The sequence below is a fragment of the Neofelis nebulosa genome, chromosome 6, assembly GCF_028018385.1.
Source record: "Neofelis nebulosa isolate mNeoNeb1 chromosome 6, mNeoNeb1.pri, whole genome shotgun sequence".
In the NCBI taxonomy this organism is placed as follows: Eukaryota; Metazoa; Chordata; class Mammalia; order Carnivora; family Felidae; genus Neofelis; species Neofelis nebulosa.
The window spans coordinates 94436252-94456526 of NC_080787.1; the positions used below are offsets into that span (position 1 = coordinate 94436252).

Here is a 20275-nt window from a genome sequence, read left to right on the forward strand (position 1 = left end):
AAATAAAATTGATTTTTATATTGACCTTGCTAATAAATTCATTTTCTAAAGATAGAATTATGTGAATAATGGCAGTTTTTATCAATCTTTATACTCTTTCTTGCCTTATTAGCAAGGACCTTCAGTACAATGAGAAAAACAAATGGTGATTGGCATTGTTATTTCATTTCCTGTTTTAAGGGAGAAGCTTTTTTAACAATGCATCATTGCATAAGATGTTTGATCTAGGCTTTTTAAATGTATATTATTTATCAAGTTAAGAAAGTTCTATTCCTAGTTGCTAAGAATTCTTATAATTGCATTTTAGATATTAAAAAAAGTTTTTCTTCATCTACTAAATAATGTGGTTTTTAAACCTTTATTACATGAATCACACCACATGTCACTATTTATTAATCCATTAAGTAATATTTTGTGCACTCATGTGCATTCGTGTTCTCTCTCACACACACATTTCATATGTATTTTTTTTTTTATTGATCCATTTGCCAGTACATAGCAGTCTTCATGACATTTCACTATAAACATTGCAGTACGCATCTCCTGAGATTTAGGATATCCTGACTCACCTCAGATCTAATCTCACCTAATGATATCCAGACTACATATTCAAATTTCTACAATGGTCCCCAAAATGTCTTTATTACTTTTTTCTGACTCAGGATTCAATCAATGACAGTACATTACATTTAATTATTATATGCCTGTAACCTTCTATAATCTACAATAACCTCATGTCTCTTTAAATGACATTATATGACACTCTCCAGTCAAGCTATCAAGGCATACAAATTTCTTTATATGCAGGTTTTTAAATTACAGATTCAATTTCTTTAAGTCAAATATTCAGATTTTCTATTTTCTCTTTTGGCCATTTTAATCATCTTTGTCATCTTAGTCCTTTAAATCTGTCAAAAGCTCTTCTCATCTTCCCATTCTCCTCTTCTCCATCCAGCTTCCTCTTCTGGAATGGACAGTCACCTCTAGGAAAAAGTGGCCCAAATGCCAGGATCACATTTTCTGAGTTTATGTCTGCTTCCAGATCTTGATCCCATTCTTCTTGCTTTGGTAGACTCTGATGTAGTTAAACAAATTTTATATTTTACAGTTTTTCTAATATTTTCAGCAGAGAGCTGTTCCCAATTATCCTGTTAGCCAATTTATGGGACATGGAACTCCAAACTTTTTTGAAATTTGCAATTTTCAAGATAGCTACTTTTCATAAATACTCCTGAAAAATCTCCTGCCACATCCAATACACAACAGCCCTTTATTATTCTAAATGCAAAGCCTTAGTTATATATACAGAATATCTAGACATTGCTAACACCTAATGTCTGCTGAGACCCCCCCTCTTTCTAGTCACTGCCTTATAAACTGCTTTCTACCCTCAGTTTTGATTCCTCACTTCTTTATAGTAAAATCTTATTTCTTTTACAACTCAAAAAATGTAATGGATTACCAATTTCCCTAAACCACACTTTGCAAGTCGCTCCTGTCCAACATACATTTTGATTCATACTTTTCTTAAAGACAAAGTTATTAACAATAAAAACATCAAAACCCAAATAAAGCAGGGATTATAAATCAGAGAAGTCAAAACAAACAGGTCTGTCTATGGTGAAACAATGTGAATACTGAAAAAAACTAGTTCAGTTCTGGCTGAGTCCTAATCTGTATTCAGAACAGAGTAAAAGCATTAGATCATTCTGCTCTTGCTCTGGGAGAGATTAAGTTACATAGCTGAGTAGGGAAGTGATGGGTCTTTCTAATTACCTTCCCTACATTCTTGACCCCCAATTCTAGTTTCTCTAACTACACTGTGGAAGGCTTATAAGCCTCCTGGAATGAGAATTTAAAACTCTAAGTAACAGATACACATTCCTAATACATGATGCATTTTATCGACTGACACTCTCAATCTTGACCTCTTTATTTTAAAAAATGTTTGTACTTAGAGCACATAAAATATATTGACAAAAGTTTCACCACCAACAGAACATAGGTTAATATGACTATGCTTATCCTTCAAAATCCATGGAGGAGATCGCTATGTCTACAATGAGTACTTAAATTAAGGTTAAGGGCCATAATTTATGTTTTCTCTCTAAAGCTAAGTTTATCATTAAAATAATATTGAAGGGAGAATAAAATTGTAAAATGGTATGGGAATATATTAAATGTAAATCTGAGAGAAAAAACATACTTCAAAATAACCAAAAAAAAAAAAAAAAAAGCTGCCACTGGTAAGACACTGTCCATTGTCAAGAGCAGAAGTACTAAAGACCACAAAGTACTATTAGTTGAATTCTCAATACTTCTCTTATTTATTGATCATCATCTGTATGTATCCATTCCACCACAGTAGGTGCTAGTATTCCATACTATAAAAAAGTATGGAATAGATGATAGTCTAATGGAACACTATCTACTAAGATTAGAAAGGATAACAGAGGACATGAATGAAACCTAAGCCATTTCGTAGGAGATGAGGAACATCTGACCAGGTGAACACAAGGGGAAAGTTATTTTAACATATAAAAGACAGAAAAAAAACAGTAAGCACTGTTCAGGAACTTAAGTCAACATTGCATATGTTAGTAGTAAAGGTTACATTTGGTAGAAAGGCAAGGAAATGAATGAAAAGGCAAATTGTTTCAATTCATAAAGAAACTTTTATTATGTCCATTCAAATGAATTTGGTCTAAAGAGTAATATGAAAATAAAAAATGAGCATTGCTTTTTACAAAGATAAGTGTAGTAAGAGTAAAGAAGTTAAGAAAGGAAAGCTGAGGCAATAGGCTTCTGCAGTAAATTAGACAAGAGATGACAAAAGCCTAAACTAAAGCAATGATAAACAATGTAGAAAGAATGCATTTAAGAATAGCTGAAGGAATCTACCCCTGAAATCATTGTTGCACTATATGCTAACTTGGATGTAAATTTTTAAAAATTTTTAAATATTAAAATTAAAAAAACATGTAAAATACCATATTAAAAAAAAAAGAATAGCTGAAAAGTTGGCTTGACAGAACATGACCTCTGACTACAAGAAGAGGAAAGAATCTAGTATTTCCATCATGTTTCTACTTCAGGGTCTAGTCTATCTTCACCATGACTCAATCATGGGATTCAGTTAACCTTCACAGGTCTAGCATTTTACATACAAAATAAAGAGACTGGACCAGATGTTCTCTGATGTTCCTTACCAGCTTAAAATACCCATTACAATGACTAGTTGATATCATAGTCTTAAACAAGTGCCTTATACTATTATGTTCAATTGAAATAGGAGTGATTATTTTTTCTTTATTCTTTTGCTCTCTTGAATACAATTATACCAAATTACCTGTGTTACAAAGCAATATAAAAAAATCACAAAAACATTTTTCCCATGAGACTAATCTTTTCAAAGTTGCTAATGTTGGGGCGCCTGGGTGGCTCAGTCGGTTGAGCGTCCGACTTCGGCTCAGGTCACGATCTCACGGTCCCATCCGTGAGTTCAAGCCCCACGTCAGGCTCTGTGCTGACCGTTCAGAGCCTGGAGCCTGTTTCAGATTCTGTGTCTCCCTCTCTCTCTGACCCTCCCCCATTCATGCTCTGTCTCTCTCTGTCTCAAAAATAAATGTTAAAAAAAAATTAAAAAAAAAGTTGCTAATGTTAATTAGGCTTCCAGTATCAGCAGTATTTTTATTCAGAAAGAGTGGCTGACTACTAGTCAACTATTAGTTTCGCTAAAGCTAATACTTATTCAACTTAAACATAGCATTTAAAAGTAGACACAACAGAGCATTTGCCTAAATCCAACCCTAAGGTTTTCTCTGTCATGAAAATATTCTTTTGAGATACTATATCTCAAAATAATCAATTCCTTAAACACATCAATCAATAGATTAGTCCCTGAGTATGTATCAGAAAGTTCTGCCAACAGGTAAAACTCCTAGGATTACATTTAATGACTGATATGTAAAACAATGATTTTTGACTTGTCAGAGATACTCAGGGAAGAAATCTAAAGGGAAACCTATTTTTAAAAGATCTTAATTTCCAGGGTGCCGGGGTGGCTCAGTATGCTGATTTCGGTTCAGGTCAAGGTCATGGGATAGAGCCCCATGTTGGGCTCTGTGCTGAGCATGGAACCTGCTTAAGATTCATTCATTTTCTCTCTCTCTCTCTCTCTCTCTCTCTCTCTCTCTCTCTCTCTCTCTCTCTCTCTCCCCCCCCCCCCTATCCCTCTCCCCTGCTCACACTCTCTAAAATAAATTAATTAAATAAATCTTTAAAAAAATCTTACTTTCCACATTATTTAAATAAATAATTTAGCCATGGTACTGGATAAACTCAATATTTTAACTGTTTTTGCTGAGTGTTTTGAGTCATTTTTTCAAAAATGTTTTTGTAAGTTTTATTTATTTAGAGAGAAAGGGAGGGAGGGAGAGCATGCACAAGTGGAGGAGCGGCAGAGAGGAGAGACAGAATCCCAAGCAGACTCTGTGCTGATGGCCATCAACACAGAGTCCAATGAAGGGCTCAAAGTCATAAACTGTGAGATCATGACCTGAGCCAAGATCAAGAGTTGGATGCTTAACTGACTGTGGCACCCAGACACCCCAGTATTTTGAGTCATTTTTACAACTGAACCAAAGAGGAAAGACACTCTTCTACAGTTTTTGAAAAGTTCTTTAGTCAGACCACCCCCTCTCCACAATGGCCCTAACATCTCAGAAATGAAAATATCCTAAAATAGGAAATCCCAAAGGGTTAAGACCCTGGTCAAGTTGATCTAGGTAAACTGAAGACTCTGCATTTTTGCCTCAATTTTCCAATGAATTTTAACTACCTCTTTATTTTTAAAATATAAAGTGTGATTCTATGCCAAATGCTATCACAAATCTCATCAAAGTATGCTTTATTTCCCCTAGGCTTAAACAACAACAACAAAAAATCCTTTACTTATTAAAGCCCTTGAACTTCAGAAGATAATCTAACTATAAAAGTATACATGACATTCATTTTGTACATTCACAACTTAAAACAATGACGTTAAATTTTATGTTATATTACAAACCAATGACAATACATCAAAGTGTGCTATCTATGAAGAACAAATTTTAAAATTGGATGATCATAAATAAGTATATGAGATCTAACAGAAACACCCTCCCCAAAGTTGGTGTAGGCCAGAAAACTGCCAACCAGCATATGATAAAGAATCTAAATTTTCCTCTACCAAAAAACCATCTATGAAAACCTCTTCATTTATTTATCAAGTGAATTTTAAGACCCTAAAACACACAAAGCATTATTCTAAGCACCAAGGATGAAGTGTTGAACAAGAAAAGTAAGATCCTATGCTTATGAAACTTACATCCTAGTAGCAAAACACAGGCAATAAACAAACAAGGAACATATCAGATAATGATAAATGTTATGGAGAAAATGTTACTGAGGTTATATGATAAAGAGTGACCGAGTAACAACTTGAGATTGGATGGTCAGCTAGGGCCTCATTAAAGACATAAGTTTTTAGTGGAGTTCAAAATAACAAGAAAAGATCTAACCACTCTAAGAGTAGGCTAAAAGAACATTCTCAACACAGGGAATAACACGTATAAAGACGGTAAAACAGGCACCAACTTGGACTGAAGAAGTGAGAAAAGGCCAGTGTCTAATGAAGCATAATTAGTGAGGACAAGGATGACTCAAGGTCAGAGAGAAAGGTGGAGGCCAGATCTCACAGGGCCAGAGTATCAGCATGAACTTTCTGGGTACAAACCTAAATTTAGAACTACAGTAGAGTTAACTATGCTTTTTAATTATCAGAGTCTAGAATGAGAGGATGAATTCCAAAGAACAAACTCAGATGTTTTAACAAAGAATCATGTTTATTTTTTTTTTTTAACCTTGGAAAAATAACCTATATTAATATATACTATTAAAATCTCTAATTATAATTTCCTTCAAATACAATCAATTGATGAGAATATTAGTGTACAACAGGAATAGAAGCAAAGTTTAGCTTCAGTGCTGCCCCTCACTATGTGTTGATGGGCATCTATAAGAAATTGAGCTACATGGCTTTTAAGGTTCTTTCAAGCTACGTTAAATTTTTCATTTACCCTCTCCTTACCTGAAACATAATTGTGGTTTTCAAACTCTAAATTCCTATGAACCTGTCATGTTTGATTGTACACTAATTACTAATTTAATTCTGCTTCTATGACTCTATCCCAAGCTCTGAGATATATAAGAGTATCTTTCATAATTATAAATACTTATCTGGAAACTTTAGCCTTTCGCCATATGGTATACAGTTTAAAAGGAACCTATTTTTGAACCTTACTGGTTCTATAAAACAAAATGAAACAAAACAAAACTATACCTATTTGTTTTGCAGCCTGCAATATATCTTTTAAGTCTTCATTTACACTTTGCATTTCACTCTTCTCCAGTTTTTCATTCAAAAATTTTACTATCTTCTTCCATGTAACATCCAAGTCTACAATTTGTTCATGAAGTTTAGACCGCTTCACCTGAAACAGCATAATACAGAGACACTGGTCAAAGGTTTCCTCAAAGCCATCACTTATTGCATATATTTTGCATCATATTATACAACCTGGCACTACCAAGAATTCAAAATTGCTTTTTAACTAAGCTCCGAGAAGGAGCTTTATTTAAATGTGATTTAAAAAAAAAAAATCACATTTTAAAAGGTATGTTTTTTAAATATCACATTTTAAAAGATATGTTTAATAAAAACTTTATTTTTTATAGTTTTAATCACATGAATATTCATTATGTAATTATTTTTATACAGCAAAGTAAACAAAGCAAAAAGCCCAACATCCAGGGGAACCTGGCCACCTCAGTCAAAAGCGCATCAACTCCTGATCTGAGAGTCATGAGTTCAAGCCCCACATTGGGCTTGGAGACTACTTTGGAGGAAAAAAAAAAAAAAAAAAAAAAGATGAAAAAGTCTGATATTCAGATAATAACACTTAGTAATATCCCACATGCCTCTTTTCCATTTTTCTGCTTGTTTTTACCACAGCTTGGACCATACTGCACATAACTAGATTCCAAATGTGGGTTCACTATATTCAAATTAGTACTGTTTTCCTAAGTATGATCCTAAAACAGTTGTGCATCCAGAAGATTCTTTTTTTTAATAAATTTTTAAGTCTATTCATTTATTTATTTGGAGAGAGTGCATGTCAGTGGGGGAGGGGCAGAGAGAAAGGGAGAAAGAATTACAAGCAGGCTCCACACTGTCAGCATGGGGCCGGACACAGGGCCCAAACCCATGAACCACAAGATCATGACCTGAGCCAGAACCAAGAGCTGGACGCCCAACCGACTGACTCACCCAGGAACCCCACTGAGGAGATTCTTATCTATACATACTTTTATTCTTAAGACTATAAATCTTTCCATTCTTAAGAACTGCCATATAAAGCAATACAAATTTCACTTTATACCAGTGGCCTCGACCCAAAGATTAAACCTCATGAAGACCTCTGACCAAATGAAAAAGTAGTGGGTCAGACAGAAAACTGTAATTTTCATTTTGGTTGTACTAATGATATTACATAATTCGTTTTACTTCCCTGCCTCAGTTTTCCAATTTAAAATGTTAATTTATGCTAATTAATCTGGGTTTAGGGGGAAGAAAATGGAGAAACATAGAAATAAGACTGGCCACAAAGGTGCCTGGCTGTTTTAGCAAGAAAAGCATGCAATTCTGATCTTAGGGTCATGAGTTTGAGCCTGACCCTGGGTGTGGAGATTATGAAAATAAATAAATAAACTTAAAAAAAAAAAAAAAAAAAAAAAAAAGATTGGCCATAAATTGAATTAAGTTGTTTCAATGGGTCATAGGTATACAAAAGTTCATCTTATTTTTCCCTTTCTTTTGTATTGTTGGATATATCCCAAGATAAAAAGTTATATTAAAATGAGTTTCATTAGATCTGTCACTTTTTTTCCTCAGGGAAAAAAGTGTTTAAAAGACTACAAGAATAAATGAATGACATGTAATTAGCATGTAGTCCTTATACATTTTCAGATTTTAAAATCTTGTTATCTCTAATATAAAGTAACTTGTAAAAAGAGCCTTGATTAGGTGAGGTGAGAAAACAATAAGTTTAAGACAGTAATATTAACTAATTGTATAGACTATAGCCTTATTTTAATTGCAATAGAAATGCAAAACAGCTCCCATTGTAAAGAAGGTCAACTGTTCTCTGTAGTAAAACTGTATCACTGCTAGAGGAAAAATCTACCTAAAGACTGTTAACAAATCTTCTCTTCCTAGTATCAATCTTTAAGTGAAGGTATTAATTGTAAAACTGTCAAAGGACCATAAGCAATAAAATTGCAACCTATTAGAAAACAATGTTAATATTCTATAATACAGTCAAACAGCAAAGTGACTGTTGTTTTTGTTTAAAAAAACAAAAAAGAACAGGGGTGCCTGGGTGTTTCAGTCGGTTCAGCGTCCGACTTCGGCTCAGGTCATGATCTCAAGTTTTGTGAGTTCGAGCCCCGCATCAGGCTCTGTGCTGACAGGTCAGGGCCTGGAGCCTGCTTCGGATTCTGTGTCTCCCTCTCTCTCTGCTCCTCCCCTGCTCACACTCTGTCTAATAAATAAAGATTTAAAAAGAAAAAAACAAAAAAAGAACAAACGTAGGGTCAGTTCCTTCATGTATATATTACATAGCTTACTTGTTCATATATACAGTTTATATACCTTCAGGACTATAAAGTCCACAACAAATTCAAGGACCAGACAGAAGTCAGTTATGAGACCAGGTACTGATTTTAAGACATTAATATTCTTATTTCCCATGTTCTGGTAAAGACATTATTTATCCACTTGATAAGAATTTTACCAGAGAGAGACCCACCATAAACTCATTCAGATTACCCAGAGGTAAATTACTGGATTAAATTATTTAAAACCAAAACAACAAAAAAAACCAACCTGGCAGAAATTTAGCAACAAAAATTAACATAAGAACTCAATATCATAGTTCTGATTATTCTGACAATAGTCATAGGTGTTTAAGTATTCTTATAGGAAACAGCAGTATACCCATTCCCCTTCTTGGTATAACACCAAATAAGATAAAACTCACCATTTTAAGCACACCGAATTGAGAAAAAGAATGTCAAATATCTGCTCACTTTCTACATTTATTATGTTTTCCATTTAAAAAGTTTACCTTTAAGTCAGCCACTTCTTCATTATAATTATCTTGCTTGGTGACATTTGAAAAGGAGCGCAAAGCTCCTGTGAGACGAGGTAAAGCCATCTATTATTCAATCAGTGATCCATACAAGGAGAAACCTGAAACTGAAACAAAACAAGATGATATTTATCTTTTGGGAGGAGGCTGGAGGGGTAATCAAACTCAGCAAATTGACCTGTACAAGAGAAAAGAAAAATTAGTTAAAAAGTAATTGCCACCAATGTTGAAAAATTCTCCTGACACTTTTTCTACTCACAAAGTTTTTTAATAACACATTCTCTATGGCTGAAGAAAGGAAAAAGAAATACAAAAACATTTGTTTGTGGGTATACTACAACATCCCTTCAAAATGAGCTCTACAGATTCCCAAGCACAGGCCTCCAATAGTGTATTACTATTGCCAGTCACACTGAGAGAGATGAAAGCACTTTCTCATCTTCAATTGTGTTTTATGCTCACTGCTTTCATCTCCCATTATCTCTTGCTTTCAGAGTCTCACTGGCTTTTTCTCTTCTTGGAGTATCAAGCATGTTTCCATCTAACTGCATTTGCATTAATGGTTCCCTCTGTTTGAAATGCTTTTCTGATGTTCATATAGGTGACTCCTTGACACACACATCTTGGTTTAAGAGATACCTCCTGAGATGGGACTTTCTTCACCATTCAATGTAAGACAGAACAGCTACCCAGTTACTGTCTCTCAAAGCACAAAATTTCAATTACCCTTATAGCACTAATTAATATTTGATATTTTTTTGTTTATTTATGTGTGTCTCACCCCACAAAGAGTAAGCTTCATGACAAAAAACAAAAAAACACAAAAAAGCAAACAAACAAAATAAATAAACAAACAAAAAAAACCCCACACCTTTATTTCAGTGATCGGTCCTAGCAAATAGAACAGTCCTGGAATATTTTTGGCATTCGATAATTATTTGGTGAATAGTAAAAGAATAAAAAATGGAGGAAAGAAGATAATGGTAACAGGGAGACTGAATAACAAGCTGGGGAAGGGGAGACCTCCCAGGAAAAGAAAGGAGTCAGATGACCTGATCTAGTCTCCTTGTTGACATGCTGACAACTAAACAACTAAACCATCTGGCAAACAGACTAATAATATTTACTATGAGGGGAATCTTTATCTATGAAATACTCTTGGAGGGTTATCCTGGTTTAAGACTGCTTATTATAACAAAACTACAATCTATAGTTTCCTAAGGCATGGCTCCTTACAGAATGTCACAAAAGCTATGTAAGTTCTCAAATAGGGATGATTTTGCCTCCCATGGGACATTTGGCAGTATCTGGTGACATTTTGAGTTCTCATAACTGGAGACTGTGGGGTACTACTGGCTTCTGGTAGGTAGAGGCCAGTGATACTGCTAAATATCCTATAATGCACAGGACAGTCTTTCCAAAACAAAGAATTATCTAGCCCAAAATGTAAAAACTACAGAGCTTATGAAATTCCATTCCAGAATCGGAAATACAGATGTTTTATAATCCAGATACTTTCCACAGTGTTGAAATGTCCCACAAACCTCAATTAAGAGACTTCATTATTTTGGGCCAAAGAACATGTGTCCAACATGGGAAGGAAAGAACCAGGGGGGCCATATAGAATACTTCAGACCACACCCTGATTCTGCTTTTCTTCTTGATCGTTTATATCCTTGAAGTTATCACAAAGTTTAATGCTTGGAAGAAATCTGAGTCTTCTGTCAGAATATATATAAAATAACTGACATGTTTAACAAAATAAGAGAGAATTTATAAAACAATGAAGAATAATAAAATAAGAAATGATGAGGCAAATTTGAAAATACAACTTTTAGAAATAAAAATATATACTTGTTAATAAACAATCAATGGATGGGTTAAATAGATTAGATACAGCGAAAGAAAAAAGTACTGACTTGGAATAAAGATCTGAAGAAATAACCCAGTATGCTATCACAAAAAGGCAAAGTATAGATTAAGAAGGACAAAGAGGAATAAATCCAAACATATCAGTATTCACAATAAGTATAAGTGAATTAAACTTAACACTCAAAAAATTGACAGAATTACTAAACAGCAGTCAAGTGAACATTAGAGCTACACCTAAAACACAGAACAGAGAAGGTTAGATGGAATAAGATCCTCCTATAAATAAGAAGCAAAACTAACTGGTGGCTTTACCAAAAATATCAAATCAGACAAAACATACTTTAAAACAAAAGGTATTATTAACGATTAAAAGAAAAAAAAAAAAAACCTCTCCACATAGTAATAAAAATTATATCTAAGAAGATAAAAATTTTCAATTTGTATGCCCTGCTGAAAGAGCCTCAAAATAGATTAAAGCAAAGAGAACTCCAGGGGTGCCTGGGTGGCTCAGTCAGTTGAGCATCCAACTTCAGCTTGGGTCATGGTCTCGCAGTTCATGGATTCGAGCCCTGTGTCGGGCTCTGTGCTAACAAACAGCTCAGAGCCTGAAGCCTGCTGCAGATTCTGTATCTCTCTCTCTCTTTCTCTCTCTCTCCCCCTCTCCCCTGCTCATGCTCTGCCTCTCTCTGTCTCTCAAAAATAAATAAATGTTAAAAAAAAAAATTAAAAAACAAAAAAGCAAACAGAACTCCAGAAGACAGTGAAAATCCAACATCAAAGTGAAAGTGTAATAGTTGATTATTGATAGGTCAAACCAATGCCCCCCAAAATTCAGTAAAGTTATATAGGGGATGTGAGCAGTGAAATTATTAAGTTTAATTTAATGAACATATACAGAAATCTGTACCTAATGATCAGAAAATACATATTTTTCACAAGTTCCTTTGTAAAAGTTTAAAACAGTCTATGCATATTAGGCTATAAAGCAAATCTCAACAAATTTCAAAAAGTAAGTATCATATAGATTAGGGGTCAACAAATTTTTCCTGAAGAGAGAGTAAATATTTTAGATTTGGAAGGCCACATGCAGTCTTTGTCACATATTTTGGAGTTTGTTTTTGTTTTAAACACTCAAAAAGTACAAAACTATTACTGGGCTCAGGGTGACCAAATGAGTTTGCTGACAACTAATGTAGGTCATATTTTCTGAGTAAAATACAATTAGATTAGAAATCAGAAACAAAAAAGATAAAGTAAAAAAACACAAATGATTGCATTGCAAATCAATAAGGAAATGGTATGAAAATGGCTGGATGCCCTATATCACATTGAATAATTTTAATCACAAAAATGACCCAATTTGGGAATAAATACCCTAGCTAGCTGACTTTAAATTTCAACTACTCATTGGGAATGTATTTAGTTAGGAGAGATGATTCAGGGAATCACATCAGGATTTTTCTAACACTTGAGTAAGTATTTTCTGCAGTGTTTGGATGAAGAAATGAAAGCAAGAGTCAATAGACAGCATGGAACAGAGATTCTCAAACTTCAGTATGTTTCAAAGTCACCTAGTGCAGGTGACTTCTAAAACTGGGCCCCGTCACTCTACTTCTTACCTCCAATTTTCTGATTCAGTAGATCAGATATCACTGAGATGTGGCACAAGAATTTTACACTTTCCAACAAGTTCAGATCAAGGGCCACACTTTGAGAACTGTCACAAGAATATTATCTCACATTCTTTTTTTTTTTTTTTTACTGTTTATTTGTGAGAGAGTCAGAATGTGTGCACAGGAGGGGCAGAGAGAGGGAGACACAGAATCCAAAGCAGGCTCCAGGCTCTGAGCTGTCAGCACAGAACCAAACACAGGGCTCAAACTCATGAACAGTGAGATCATGACCCACTGAGCCACCCAAGCACCCTTTATCTTTTATTCTTAAATCACCATTCAATTTTGTCTCAAATCAATAGTGATCAAAGAGTCTCCACCTACTAAGAATTCAGTGACCTGCGTTTACGTGCACAATATGCCTCCTAAGGAAGGAGCCTTTCTCAACAGTAATCTGTGAGAGAATTAAGTCTTACCCAATGTGAATTGGGTGACTTTTTTCTCAACTCTCCCAGGGATGGAACATAGTTACTATTATCTATTCATGAGAAGTAAGGCATACAACATGACTTAGAGTACTGGGATTTAATTTCTCTATCTGGGTTAAGAGACTGTAATGACAGGCATTATATTCATGATTGACATTAACCTTGAAGTCTTTAAAGAAAGGTGCTGACAGTAAACTGAATATATTCTGCTTCAGAACCTGCCTTTTACCACTCGTTAGTGCTTTCAAAATGCAACACCATAACAAAAGACATGTGATACATGTAATATTTTGCCTCTGGCATATTTTATGAATAAATGGGGTATTTGGGACTACTACTTTCAACATTTTGACATAACCAATGGTAATCTCCTGAATTCCCTGCCCCTCTCTAAAAACAGCAGGGCATAAAAATAAAAATGGATAAAGTCTAATTCATAAACCTAACAAATTCTAACAACCAAAATAATACACCCAATCTCTAAGAAGAGATCTAACAGTAGAGCCTGGTAATGAGGTCACACTGTTGTTACACACTACACTAACAGGAAACTTTACAGCTCCCTGAGCTCTCATCAAATTGATAAATATTAATTAAACTTGTCAAGAAAATGAAGCACTTGATTTTCTAATTTGGTTTTTATGGTTCTCCTTCGTCAGGTTGAATACTAACACTTTAAAAATGTAATAGCTCATTTGCTCATGATCACCTGTAAATCATTTATTCACAAATATTTGAGTTTCTCCTATTTACCAGGAACTATGTTAGACACAGGGTATAAATAAGATTTACAGAACTCTGTTTTTTAAAACTCACTGGACTCTGTACCAGTAAAACGACTACTAACACTTAAGGGTGTTGGAAATGTATAAAGGTCAGAATGAGAAAACAAATTTTACATCTTTGATTATTTAATCAGCAAATATCTATAGATTACTATACATTAGACACATTGTGAGTCTCTAAAGATTAAAAAAAACAAAAAACAAAAACATTTTGGGTTATGGCTGCACTTGCCCTGGATAACATGTTTACAGTATGGTTAAGAAGGGTTACAATAATTATGCAGGTATAACTACAGGAAGACAGAGGTGGAACATCTACCAGAGTGGGAAAGAAGGTAGATAAAGATGGAAGTTAAGATTTATAGGACTTTAATGAGCTGGCCTGGTAGAGAAAAAAAGGTAAAGGTATGAAGGAGAAAACTAAAATAATAGACTTACTCTTAAAAAAAAAAAAAAAATCTATATAGGGTGCCTGGGTCAGTGGGTTAGGGATCCGACTCTTGATTTTGGCTCAGGTCATGATCTCAGAGTTCATGAGTTTGACCCCTGCATGGGGCTCTGAACTGACAGCATGGAGACTGCTTGGGATTCTCTCTCCCTCTCTCTCTGCCCCTCCCCCACTCAGGTGTGCACAGGCTTGCTCACTCTCAAAATAAATACACTTTAAAAAATAAAAATGTAAAAACCTATATAATGTACAATTGGTCACTCATGAAGAATAAAGATGTAAGCAGAGACCCAACACCATGTCTCAATTTAAGCATTTTTTAAATAAAGTTTATGACTTTGAGAAAGAAAGAGAGAATGCACAAGCGGGGGAGAGGCATGAGGAGAGAGAGAGATGGAATCCCAACACAGGGCTTGAACGCACAAACCATGAGATCACGATCTGAGCCAAAATAAAAAACTGGACACTTAACTGACTGAGCCACCTAGGCGCCCTTCAATTTAAGCGCTTTTTATCTTGACAGAGTCATGGAAAAGAAATTTAACATATTGTAGAAAATTATTCAGATTTAAGTCTGGTGAACAGTTTAAAGGCAGGGTCAACTGGAGACAAGCAAACCATTTAGAAAGTTATTTCTTACAATACACCAGGTGAAAGATAAAGAGGGTGGAATTGAGGCAAGGAAAAGCAGAAAAAGATGGACTTAAGATATACTTATATTTGAGAGACAGGATGGGTGGGATAGGCTGTGAAGAGGAAGAGGAAAGGAGCAGAACACCTAAACTTCAGGTTTTGGAGAGAAAGAATAGTGGTACATGGATGTATAGATAGCATACAGAAAGAGGAAAGATGACGGATTAATTCTGTTTTGGAAAGTTTTGATCATGGCCATCAAGTGGCATAAACAGTTTTGGATGCCCTACTAGAGGTGTGGGCTGGAAATAGAGAATTTAGCGTTGTCACGTCAAGGCAGTTTAAACCGTAAGTGAACACATTCCTTTAAGTCCGACATAAATACACCTGTGGACCCTCTCCCCGAGAAAAGAGACATACACACAATATAAATATTTTGTACTTCATTTCAGAAGCTGCATGAATGCCATGAAACCCATCCACGTGCACCTCTAAAAACCTGAGAGTAGACAGTAGAGGGCTAAGAACAGAGTCCTAAGAAAGAGATCAACAAAGAGCTGTCCTATGAAGAAAGTGTTATCACAAGAGAACAGAGTATTTCAAATGCTGTTACAGAGTTCACAGTACTTGGCCATTCTCAGGTTTTAGATGACTTTAGCACACATAGTTTCCAAAAAACTGGGGAGAATGCAAATTTCACCGGGTTGAAGGATAAATGAGAGGGAGAAAATGAGGAAATAAAATGGGTACAAGCTATTTTTTCAAGGAACCTGGCCCAGAAGAAAGGGCAAGAAATAGTAAAATACATGGGTCAAGATTTTGAAAATACAGGACAGAGCTGAGTAAAATCAAATAATCAGGGGAGAGAAAGTAGAGAGGGGGAAAGACTGAATAATCAAAAGAAAGGCTATGACTAAGGGAGTAGAGTCTCTGAGAAAATAGAGAATGAGAACAAAAGTATGGGTCTTGAGATAAGACATGCTAGAAGGAGGGAGATGCATGGAAGTGCAGATAGATTCGTAACATGGTGAAGCAGAAATGAATGGGGAGAGAAAAAGCTGGTGAAAGGAAGTTCTACTAAAAGTACTTATTTTCTTTGAGATCTGCTGAAACTATTCAAAAGATGATGAGAAAACAATTTTGAAGACAGGCAAAAGTCTGACCTCACACCAATGATAAGATAGGAAATTGATTAACCATAAAAAGATTTTTCAGGAACCATTGAATATTCAGTTTATACTGAAAAAACACAAATTTAGAGTGGCAACAATCTGGCAAGGGAACAAAAGGTTGGTATAATCCAGGGTTAAAGTTTTATAACAAAAGGGCAATAAGAGGACAATGGTGCCTAAATGATGAGAATAATTATGTTCTGGATTTGAGGTCCAAACAAAAGGAAAAAACATTCAAGTTGGAGGTCTTAAAGATATATCATAATGTTTATGGTTAAAATTTCTGATTTATTAAGACTACAGCAAATGCACATGAAGATAAACTGTCCTATGTAGCAGTTGTTACCTCAGTAATTTTTATTCCACATTTAGTGTGACGTACTAAATGGCAAATGAATACATGAAAAATTCCTTTAATAATAAATATTAACACCTTAGCATATAAAGACTAAAACCCAAAAGATTTTTACGGCCAGAAGTACCCATCTGTGATTATCTGAATCTTTACAATGTTGATTACATATATGTACAGATAAAAAGAAAAGGTCTTGAAGTCAAGTTAACTGCCCTTTTAAACCTTCAAATGGGGAAGGGGGGGGGAGGAACCTGACAGTAATTATATTTCCCTTTGTGAAATGATACTGACCAATAACCACTGGGCTAGAATTCTAGTACACATTATTCTGAAGTACCACAAAGAAAGTTTTACGATCCTTTATTTTAAATCTGTTTCTAAACTCTAAGTGGGGTTTAAAATTACTGCTTGGCAGTAATTTTAGGAAAATATAGTTACTGTAGTTTTCATTATAAACAAATAACAAAATCTCCACCATAGCCAAACTATATTTCCTAATGAATGTAAAGTCTGCAATTAGTTGCTGGCAATCATAGATACTAGGGAATTATTAGAGGGGAAAAAAAAGAGTGATATAATGTAGGTAAGGGATAAAAACACTGGAATGATTGGTAGGTTGTGAATGGAATAAAAATGAGAATTTAAGATTTCAATACCTAAAATAGAATTATATGCCCACAGGCCAAATCTTGAAAAATAAACTGGAGTATTTACATTTTACTTCTAAAAAGTGAGTTGTTAAAAAATTAACACAGTCAAGATCAGAATTCAGACATCAGCCTTCATAGATATATTACATATATACATAATCCTCCATTATGCCATTTCAAAAGGGGGTAATTTTTCACAGTACCCTCTAAAAAAAGATTTCTGCCTTTTCTTTAATTGTACATTATTGCCATCAATTAGTTAATAGAGTCCCATCATGGGCACATTTACTTATTTGAATCAACCATATAAAACAGGCCAAATAAAAGGTATAGACACACCAAAACAATAATACTGGAGATTCTGTCCACTATTTCACACACTGAATAGCTAGCTGCTCCAGAGTGAATGGAGGATGAGCAACAAAAACAGGAAGTTCCCTTCATCCATCCGTTTCAATCACCATATGCATCTCAAACCGTGAGCATCTTGCCGCATTGCATGACTCCAATATTTGAAAACCATGTTTTCTTCTTAAAAATATATATACAACATTGCCATTAAGCACAAACCAACTTTTTCACCTAGTTCATCGGAAGATACTGGTATGTTCCAAGTCTGGAGAAAAGACATGGTGGCACACAACACACTAAGACAGTGTGTTTTGATGACTTATGTCCAACTGAAGGATTTTCAAAAGCAATTTTAACTGTTCCTAATTTCTATCCAAGAAGTTCACTTTATATCCTAATTCATTCTTAAACAAGAAGCAACTGAGTTCACTTTATATCCTAATTCATTCTTAAACAAGAAGCAACTGTTCTTCAATAGTTTCCAATCAAATCAGAAATCACACGTTGGGGGAGCCTGGGTGGCTCAGTCGGTTGAGTGTCTGACTTCAGCTCAGGTCATGACCTCACAGTTCCTGAGTTCAAGCCCCGCTTCGGGCTCTGTGCTGACGGCTCAGAGTCTGGAGCCTGCTTTGGATTCTGTGTCTCCCTCTCACTCTGCCCCTTCCCTGCTCATGCTCTGTCTCTCTCTGTCTCTCAAAAATAAATGAACATTAAAAAAAAAAAAAAAAATCACACGTGGAGCATGGAGAACAGAGAAAGCAAGGGGGAAATAAATATGTGTGTGTGTATACTTTTAATATAAATCAACATACATAATGGTTTGTTAAAAATGAGATTTATGTAAGGTTCATACTCTAATTTACCTCCCCCAACTAACTACTTGCATTAACCCCAGGTTTCCCAACCTAGAAGGAATGGGCCTAATTAGGCTCATTAACTATAAACTAAATAGCCTTTATATTATAGGAGATCCCCGTAATTACATTAATTTTACTTTTTAAGGATAAGGAAAGCTTTCCTTTAAAGGCCCTTGAAAAAACAAGTATCTTGATTAACATATCAGCACTGATTAAGAACAAGAGTAGTCAGGGGCACCTGGCTGGCTCAGTCGGTTAAGCATCCGACTTCGGCTCAGGTCATGGTCCCCCGGTTTGTGGGTTCGAGACCGACGTCAGGCTGTGTGCTGACAGCTCAGAGCCTGGAGACTGCTTCAGATTCTGTGTCTCCTCCTCTCTCTGCCCCTCTCATGCTCATCTTCTGTCTCTCACTCTCTCTCAATAATAAATAAACATTGGAAAAAAAAAAAAAGAACAAGAGTTCTTAGTCAGAAAGAAAGTTCTTAGTCAGAAAGAGTTCTTAGTCAGAAAGAACATCCCACAAATACCAAACAAGTACACATATTACTCTAGAGAACACATGGAACAGAAACCCAACAGTCAAAACGTCCTGGTTCAGATTATCTGAGAAAGGCAGAATCTTCATTCCACCCTAATCTATGGGCTTCTGGAAGACAGACCCAAATAATTTATGTCTGTCCCTTAATAAGACCTGAATTCACCAAACCACAACTCTTAGTGATGCTCTGGTGATGCTCTAGAACCAGCATTAGCTATGTAGAGAGAATGGATTTTCCAGACCTTATACTTATTCCTCTGTATCACAATTATATGGAGCACCATTGCATTACTGAATACGAGCTCCTTTTGGAAATCTGACTCAAGTTTTATACCCAAACAACTAGGATTATCCACTCCAAATCCAAAAAATATTTATCAAAGGGTACAATGACCTTAATCTTTACTTATTATTGTTCTGTGCATAGTAGAGGATATTCTTAAATAGCCCTAACATTGACATTATATAAAAGAAGTTGGCACACACTCAATACCCCTCTTTCTCAAGTAGAGAAAATACTAAAATGAGGACTCAAATGAATTTATATGGTAAACAAAAAATATAAAAACAGAAAAGCAAATCACTAACACACTGGGCATTATGAATTAGAACAAATACATAGAGAGCAAAAATTCTATAGTATTACTACACTGCATCTAATATATATGCTTTATTTAACATTCGGTCTAAATTGTTTGTTTCAGTATTTATGAATAAAAACTTAAATACTAATGGAAAAATACAAAAACAAAATAGGGCATCGTCTTCCACTTTCTGTTATATCAGTCAGAAACGTGCCCTAACAAATATAGTCTACAAGAATGTTTTCCTCTGTCCCTTATTTTGAGTTGAACCATCACTTCCCTATGAGACTCCATCCTCTGCTACTCACAGCTTCATAAACTGAAAAAGTGTTCGAAAGGGTTAGGCCCATTAGTTCTCATACTTTATATTCTAACTTCTAAACCACTTTCCTAACAATAAATTATACATACTACAATTGAGAGGAAAAACAGGTTTTCATAATGATACCCTTTACCTTTTTTAAATCTACTGAAACACCATGCTTCAAAAAGCATTAGAAACATGAAATTCACTCTGATGTTTTAAAAATTATAGCATGTGACCTTAAATTTTTAAATAGTAATGTAATCATTTCTCTAAAGATTGCTGGTTAACAATTTTTACAGTGAAGACACTAGGGAAATCATGATATCTGCTGACTTTTTAATAAAAATGACATCTGTATCGGTTGAACATGT

The 20275-nt window shown here is 34.9% G+C and overlaps 1 protein-coding gene across 3 annotated transcripts in view; it reads right to left on the reverse strand.

Moving 5' to 3' along the window:
- Positions 1 to 20275, reverse strand: part of ASCC3 (activating signal cointegrator 1 complex subunit 3) — a 359136-nt gene that overhangs the window by 330480 nt on the left and 8381 nt on the right. For 2 of the 3 annotated variants that reach the window (XM_058734819.1, XM_058734817.1), the window contains exons 2-3: positions 9228 to 9358; positions 6383 to 6533 (exon numbers count right to left, since the gene is read on the reverse strand). In XM_058734819.1, the coding sequence (XP_058590802.1) occupies positions 6383 to 6533; positions 9228 to 9317 (241 nt within the window). In that variant the 5' untranslated portion in view covers positions 9318 to 9358. The remainder of the gene's footprint in view (positions 1 to 6382; positions 6534 to 9227; positions 9359 to 20275) is intronic. The other variant, XM_058734818.1, reaches the window with a different exon arrangement.